This window comes from Podarcis vaucheri (genome assembly GCF_965113315.1).
Source record: "Podarcis vaucheri genome assembly, chromosome: 15".
NCBI lineage: Eukaryota > Metazoa > Chordata > Lepidosauria > Squamata > Lacertidae > Podarcis > Podarcis vaucheri.
The window spans coordinates 18,624,680-18,632,623 of record NC_138753.1 but is presented as its reverse complement, the minus strand read 5'-3'; the positions used below and the strand labels follow the sequence as shown (position 1 = coordinate 18,632,623).

At 48.7% G+C, this 7,944-nt stretch overlaps 1 protein-coding gene across 1 annotated transcript in view; it reads right to left on the bottom strand.

Annotated features, from left to right (window-relative positions):
* Nucleotides 1-775: 775 nt before the first annotated feature.
* ADAMTS15 (ADAM metallopeptidase with thrombospondin type 1 motif 15) overlaps nucleotides 776-7,944 on the bottom strand; it is a 40,055-nt gene continuing 32,886 nt past the window's right edge. The window contains exons 5-8 of the mRNA XM_082201384.1: nucleotides 6,519-6,696; nucleotides 4,449-4,630; nucleotides 3,158-3,333; nucleotides 776-1,876 (exon numbers count right to left, since the gene is read on the bottom strand). Coding sequence (XP_082057510.1) covers nucleotides 1,096-1,876; nucleotides 3,158-3,333; nucleotides 4,449-4,630; nucleotides 6,519-6,696 — 1,317 coding nt within the window. The 3' untranslated portion in view covers nucleotides 776-1,095. The remainder of the gene's footprint in view (nucleotides 1,877-3,157; nucleotides 3,334-4,448; nucleotides 4,631-6,518; nucleotides 6,697-7,944) is intronic.

Below are 7,944 nucleotides of genomic sequence, written 5' to 3'. Positions count from 1 at the left end.
ACACAAGGATGGCTGCAGGAAACTCAATTTGGCCCTTAAAGATTTTTCATGCACAGTATAAAGTCAGTTTGGCAAATATCCAGAGCACTTCAGAGAAAGAGGCGTTCAGATTCACAGGTATTTTGCAGAGGCTTACTGCAATCTCTGGAAATACTCATAATACAGCAATGAATTTGGAAGAGGTGTGGCTTATGAATAACTCCTAAGAAGAGAAGAGAAGAATCTGGGTTTTCTCACTCCCTTCTGCATGTGTCGGAGAGATAAAATGCCCCCTCAAACTGCTATAGGGGTTGTTCCAAGGGAAATAGGCAACAAACAAATGGTTTACTTCAACCAAGAAAGACAAAATAGAATAGAAAAAGAGGTCAAGCACCATTTAAACCTACACGTTTGGCCCGTAAACATGAACAGAAGTAAAGCAACCCATCCATCGTCAGCCCTGCACAGAAGCCGGAAAGCAACAAGGGGGTGGGAATTTCTAGAGACCCACAACGCATGTTCGGCCTTGGAGGTACCTTACTGTACCAGTTGGAAAGCCTTGCATTTTGCTGTGGGTGCAATGGTAATCCCTTATGGTCCTTTACAATGGGAGGGTGTTGGGGTGATGGGTCCCCAATAGGAGATGACCCCTTGGTATTTCAGAATAGGCTGGGGCCATGACTCTAAGGAACGGCCACCATTGTCTCTGGTCCATCTTGGACGGCAATTTCTCTCAATCTTTTGCCTTTCTACTTCATGACTGCAGGTTGTGCCATGCGAGGCAGAGATTGGGTGGTTTGGCAGCTTCGAGGTAGTTGTTTATTCCTGCTTCACCACAGAGCGCCCAGATCGTCAAACCCTCCTACTCAGCCCCTTTTCATTGGCACTCTCCCTTGCTTGCTCTCATTCTCTCTCTCTTTCGGCCCATTCAGAATCCTTTAGTTCGTCCAAATGCACTATGTAACAGATCCCACTCCACTCAATCAACTCCCTTTTCCCTCCTTCCCTCCCCCCGGAGGCTATTTTTGTTTCTTTTTTTTACACTTTCAGCCACTTGATCGTCAAGAGCCAGAATTATGCTCATTAGGCCTTGGTCAATACGAGGGTCCAGCCCGGTCAGCACGGCCTCAGGGTGCAAAAGTCCAGCTCCTGGGGCTTCTTCCTGAGGTTGCAGCGGTCGCGGGGCAGCAGGACGGCCCCCCTGCCCATGCACTTCAGCATGCGTCGCTTGAAACCCCGGCCACATGTTTTCGAGCACGGCGACCAGGAGGAGGCCTCCCACACCGGGCAGGGGTCCCCACATATCCTGATGTCAGTGGGCCGCTGAGTGGCATCACACGCAGAGGCCACCTGGCCAAGGGCATCGCGACACTGCACCATGCGCTTCTGCAGCCCATTGCCACAGGTGACCGAGCAGTCTTCCCAGCTGGTGGTGGCCCACTTGTAAGAGGGGCGTTTGTAATCCGGTCTGCCGGGATCGAGGCGGTTGGAGAGGGTGAGGATGCTGTTGGTGAGGACCGGCGGGCGCTTCCCATCTTTGCGGTATGAGGACTTGTCCTCCCTGCTTTCTTTGGGCAAGTAGAAAGAGTATCGGACGCGAGGCGGGGTCATCTTCCCCACGGACAACACTTCCACCGTCAATGGTTCCTGGATGGGCATAAAGGCTTGGAGGCTCTCCACAGCTGTCCCGGTTCCACTGTAGCGCAACACGCTCCCCTTGACCATCAGGTCCCTCTCTACTGCTGAGACGATGAAATGCCCATTCAAGAGGTATTTGCCGTGCCCGTTTTTCACAGCCAGGTAGTTGTCATCACTGACCAAGCCCTTGTAGCCCCGCTGCCGGATGTCAATGCTGGAAGCTCCAGCTGGGATGAGCACCACAAAGTTGTAGCCATGCCTGGATGAGAAGGGGGGGATTAGATGTGATACAAGTTAGCAAGTTTGCACATCATAGGGCTTGCATAGAGTGCAGAACTCAGTCTCAGAATACCTCAGGATGGAAGTTTATGAGCCAGTTGGGCCAAGAATTAGCAACCGCATCCTCAAGCAGTTGATGGGAAGACTACATCCTAGCACCACCACCACCCCAGGCCTGCTGTGAGCCTTTGGTGTCAGGAGGCTGACATCACACATTTAAAGCACTATGATACTACTTTAAACAGTCATGACTCCTTCCCACCCAAAGTTTCCTGAGAACTGTCCTTAGTTAATGGTGCTGAGAGTTGTTCGGAGACCCCGTCACAGATCTGCCATTCCCAGAGTGGTTTAACAATCATTCCCTCTTTGCAGGGAACTCTGGGAACTGCAACTCTGGGAGGGAAATAGGGGTTTCATAAAAATGCCTAGCAAACCACACCTCCCAGAATTCCCTGAGGGAAGCCATGACTGTTTAAAGTAGTATCATAGCACATTAAATGTATAGTATGACTGTCATTCTAGGGCATTGTGGGAAATTTAAATGGAGGCTCACCTTCCAGTGCTAATCAGAGGGCCACTGCCTGCCCTCCAAGAGCCCCATAAGAGGGCATCAGCTGAAACTGGCCTTGAAACCAGCATTTCCATTCTAAACTAGATGCCGATAGTCATTCTGCAACATAAATTGCACCCTCTCTAAGAAAGCTTAAAATAAACATACAGAAGATGTCTTGAGCTGGGCAGCAATGGTAGCCAATGTGGCTTTGCAACTCCCACCATCCCTGACTGGATGCAGCTGGTGGGAATTGGAGTCCAACAGCATCTCCCCACCACCACCACCCCACTCTAAATGTTGATGCTTATTCTCCATTATTCCAATCTAGCCTCCTATGGACTGGATCAGACATTTGTTGGGTGTAGCTCTGTAATGTCTACAGAAAGCCCCCCAGGATCTCAAGCAGGGCTCTTTCCCAACACTTTCCCACAGCTCAGGGACAGAGCATCTGCTTTGCATGCAGAAGGTCTCAGATTCAGTCTCTGGCATCTCTGGGTAGGGCTTGGATGGGTGCTGCCAGTCAGTGTTGACATCCCTGAGCTAGATGGACCTATGGTGAGACGTGACATAAGGTGGTTTTCTACATTGCACGTCAGAGATCTGACCTCAGGCTTTCTGGACGCAAACTGGGTGCTGCCGCACTTAGCTGTGTCTGCATTCCTCTCCATGGAAGCAGGCAGAGGTTTTTTAAAAAAGAAGCTCACTCACATGGGTTTGGTGAACAAGCCAGAGACCTTCTTGCAGGTCTTGTTGTCTCCGCCACACACGCCACATTTGTCATACTTCTTTTTGGAGCCCAGTCTCCCATCGCATCCAGCCTTGATACATTTGCCCTGGACGCACAGCGAGGTGGAATCTGGAGAACATGGCGTGCCATCCACCACCTGAGCAGATAAAAGTATGTGCTTATTGGGGCAACACCTAGTTAAACAGGAGGCAGTAGTGGCCACCAACCTAGGTACTACCTAGTACTAGCCATGCTTTACTTCCTGGTTGAGGGCACCAATGCTTCTGAAGACCAGTTGCTGGAAATCACAGGAGGGGAGAGAGCTCTTGTACTCTGGGTCCTACATGTGGGTTTCCCACAGACATCTGGTTGGAAGGCAGGTATGCTATCATACTCCCCTTGAAAGAATGGCACCATGACCAGAACTAGTCCTGAACAATAGCAGAACACAATGCACACATGTACTGGAATGCAGAATGCCGATCTTCCACCCATGAAGATGGAATGGTTTGGGACACACCCTTTATGTTGTGTTTGCATTCCACTCCAGCTGTACCAAATGTGTGGGGTTAAGGGCAAGTGAAGCATCGCTAGGTTGTAGGTAAGGTAAAGGTAAAGGTACCCCTGACTATTAGGTCCAGTCGGAAACGACTCTGGGGTTGTGCGCTCATCTCGCTCTATAGGCCGAGGGAGCTGGCGTTTGACTGCAGACAGCTTCCGGGTCATGTGGCCAGCATGACTAAGCCGCTTCTGGTGAACCAGAGCAGCGCACGGAAATGCCGTTTACCTCCCCGCCGGAGCAGTACCTATTTATCTACTTGCACTTTGACATGCTTTCGAACTGCTAGTGGGCAGGAGCTGGGACCGAACAACGGGAGCTCACCCCGTCGTGGGGATTCAAACCGCTGACCTTCTGATCGGCAAGCCCTAGGCTCTGTGGTTTAGACCACAGTGCATGATTCACGCTAATCCAGATTACGATCCACATCATTCAGGTGATTCCAGAGCATCTCCATTTAGCTCAACGGGGGGAAATTTATTTCTATTTCAAGTAACATTTAATTAAAACAACTTCATATGTTCTTTCTCTGATGACAGTTCTTTCCAGTTATTAATTCTCATTGGTTCTTAGTTGAAAGTTTGCAGAAACACATTATCGCTGATTAAATTTTGCACTGCATATAATTCCCCTTCTGCAAACAGCCATTGCCCCCACATCGGCCTTCCTCTCCCAATTTACCAAACAGACCACGGTTTGGGATCCCAACTCACCTTAGGAGCCAAGACGTAGAAGTACCCGGTTCCATTCGCTCTGCAGATCAGCTTACACTTGTCGCGAGGAGACACTCCGGAATACTTGGGGACCCAAGAGACTGTGGCCGTGAGCCGGTTTGTGCTGTGGTTGTAGCCATTGAAAGCCTCACACTGTTCTTCCCGAAAGCTCTTCCCGGGGACTGTGTGAAAACAATTTCATGCAGTTTAAAAAAGAAAAAGAAACAACCCTTTGGGGCTGATTCACACATGCAAACAAGTTATCAGGTTATGCCATCATGTAGCGACTCTCCGCTGAGTGTCAGAGCCATCCCCAGTGTTTGACCTGCCATGTCTATTTCACACATGCTCACGATAGTAGGCAGTGGTTGAGAAAAATCTTTGAGGCCTGTGGCCCTCCAGATGTGGTTGAACTACAATACTCATCATCTCTGGCTATTGCTATTGCTTGCTTGGGCTGATGGGAGCTGGAGTTGTCCAAAGGAACATAGGAAGCTTGCCTTATATTAACTCAGACTGTTGGTCTATTGCAGGGGTCTGCAACCCGCGGCTCCGGAGCCACATGTGGCTCTTTTACACCTTTGCCGCGGCTCCAGGGTGGATATCAGCGAGGGGAGGAGGCGCATTGTGCACCCCGACACTCCCCACTGTGGAGGGCACTGTACTGGCTGCGACATCGCATGGGGGCGATGCATGCGTTAGTCACGCACCATTCCAACGTCAACTTCCCACCCGCTGTCAGATCGCAGCTCCGGAGATATATTTGTTTTAAATGTCGCAATGGTTTTGCGGCTCCCAGTTGTTTTTTCCTTCGGAAACGGGTCCAAGTGGCTCTTTTTGTCTTAAAGGTTGCAGACCTCTGGTCTATTGGGTTTAGTATTGCCTACACGGCTCTCCAGGGTTCAGACAAAAGTGTTTCCAGCCCAGCCTGGAGTCTCCAGGGGTTGAACCTGGGTCCTTCTGCATGCAAAGCACATGCTCCGTCACCTTCCCTGCCCCTGATTTAGGGTCTCCTCCAAGTGACCATTGTTTTGAAGAAGGCAGGTCACTTTGCTGCATGCATTATATGATGCAGGTTACACTTGAAGGAGGGCCAAAGTCTCATAAAAGAAGCATGTCGTATAAATGAGTTTACATAGGCAGAGCAGGGATACAAGAACCTCTTGCCCTCCAGGTGAAGTTGGATTCCAGCTCCCATCAGCCCCAGAGAGCGTGGCCCAATGGTCAGAGTCTGGTATTTAAGATACAGTTTGGAATGACTGCAGGGGACCAACAAAGTACAGTGGTGCCTCGGGTTACATACGCTTCAGGTTACAGACTCCGCTAACCCAGAAATAGTGCTTCAGGTTAAGAACTTTGCTTCAGGATGAGAACAGAAATCGTGCTCCGGGGCGCGGCAGCAGGAGGAGGCCCCATTAGCTAAAGTGGTGCTTCAGGTTAAGAACAGTTTCAGGTTAAGAGCGGACCTCCGGAACGAATTAAGTACTCAACCCGAGGTACCACTGTACTGAGTTTTGACATTGTTATAATTCGGCTACTGTTGGGGGAATATTGGAAAACTAATAAAAATTTATTTGGAAAAAATAGCACTGAGTTTCATTTCCCATATATTTTTAATATGAGAAATCATATACTATATGTTTGCTTTTACTATATCCTGCTCTTGTGATTTATTTCCCCCCAGAAGTCTCTCATCCAGGATTTGCCTGTCTCAACATCTGCTTAGATTCATCGGTGCTTCAGCCTCAGATATTTATTAATTATTATTATTATTACTGAATCACTCTTCTTCAAATATAGCACAGGGCAATGTACAACAAAATTAAATAAGTAATTAAAACAACTGCAAAATGAAAATATGCATAAAGCAACAGTCGCAAATGTTCAGTCCACGCATTGCTGTCCAGTGACAGGCATTGTCAATCATTTGGTGGTGGTGGCAGCAGAAGCTGGTGCAGGTGGCAAGAAGATGCTCCGAAACCATTCACTGGCTCCACCCAAGCTGCAGCCTCAGGTGGTCTCAGACCATTCGCTGGCTCTCAGCCAGGCCCACCCCTTTGCAAAGCTCACCTGAATCAGAGCAGGGGTCCAGACTGCAGGAGCGGTACTTCACTCTCACTCCTTCGCAGTACTTCCCTTCGTTGGCAGGGGGCGGGTTGTTGCATTCCCGCTTTGCCAGCTGGACTCCTCCGCCACAGGTCCGAGAGCACTGGCCATAGGGTGCCCATTTCCCCCAGTTGCCATCCACCTGCCAAGGCACACCGCAGAGAGGCAGACGTGAAACCCACAGCCAATACCACAGCTTAATTATATTCGTCACATTTCTACTTAGAATTTTTCACTAGCCTTGATAAAAACAACAACAACATGAACTTTGTATGCCATGGTTTGCTCAAGCCATGTTAAGCAAGAAAAGGCTATCTTTTGAGCATGTGCAAAACACCCTTCTATGTAGTCAGTAGCTTCAATAATATTATCTCCTGCTCTGCAAGCAAAGGACAAGAAAGCAAGCCAGCAAGCAATTAATCAAGTCAGTTGCTCATGCAGTGCCCAACAATTCAATCTTGCATTGCATTGATGGGTAACCTGTGGCCCCCTTCAGATGTCAGACTCCAACTCCCAACAGACACAGCCAGCACAACCAATGACCAGGGCATGATGGGAGTTGTAGTCTAGCAACGCCTGGAGAGCCACAGGTTCCCCATCCCTGGTCCAGATATGGCCACACTTGTAGATGACATGACATGCAGTGCTATTTTTCTTGAAAAAGCGGTGCCAGAACTCATCATGAACACCTGACAGGTCCCGGAACTGAGTGAAAAAGCCCTGATGACATGCAATTATGAAAATTCATTATGTAATTAAATCAATATGTAATTAAACCCTTGTGATGGGCTAAAATAGTACTCTGGTACTCTGGATGATGGTGCTGATGCAATCATTGTACAGTGGTACCTTGGTTTATGAACTTAATCCATTCCGGAAGTCCGTACTTAAACCAAAGCGTTCTTAAACCAAGGCATGCTTTCCCATAGCAGCAGGGGACTCAATTTACAAATGGAACACACTCAACAGGAAGCAGAACATGTTCTGCTTCCAAGGCAAAGTTCACAAACCAAAATACCTACTTCCGGGGTTGCAGTGTTCTTAATCCAAGTTGTTCATAAACTAAGCTGTTCTTAAACCAACGTACCACTGTAAAAGTCTGCAGATGGCAAGCATCCTCTCCAGTAGCACCCCTTCTTCCTCACACAAGAGGCAATGCCTCTTCTGATGCCTGCCTGCTGAGGCACAAGCATGCAACACTGCTTTCTGCTCGGAAGCTGCTTTTATTCCAATGCAAATGTGATCAATTGATCCATCGACCAATCCACTTCAACCTTAATTGTGTGCCCCTCCAACAAAAATCAGGCACATGCAACGTGGAGCAAGGATTGAGATCAGCACTGCACAAATTGCAATCTGCTCTCGCTGCTAAGCATCCCAAACATACAAT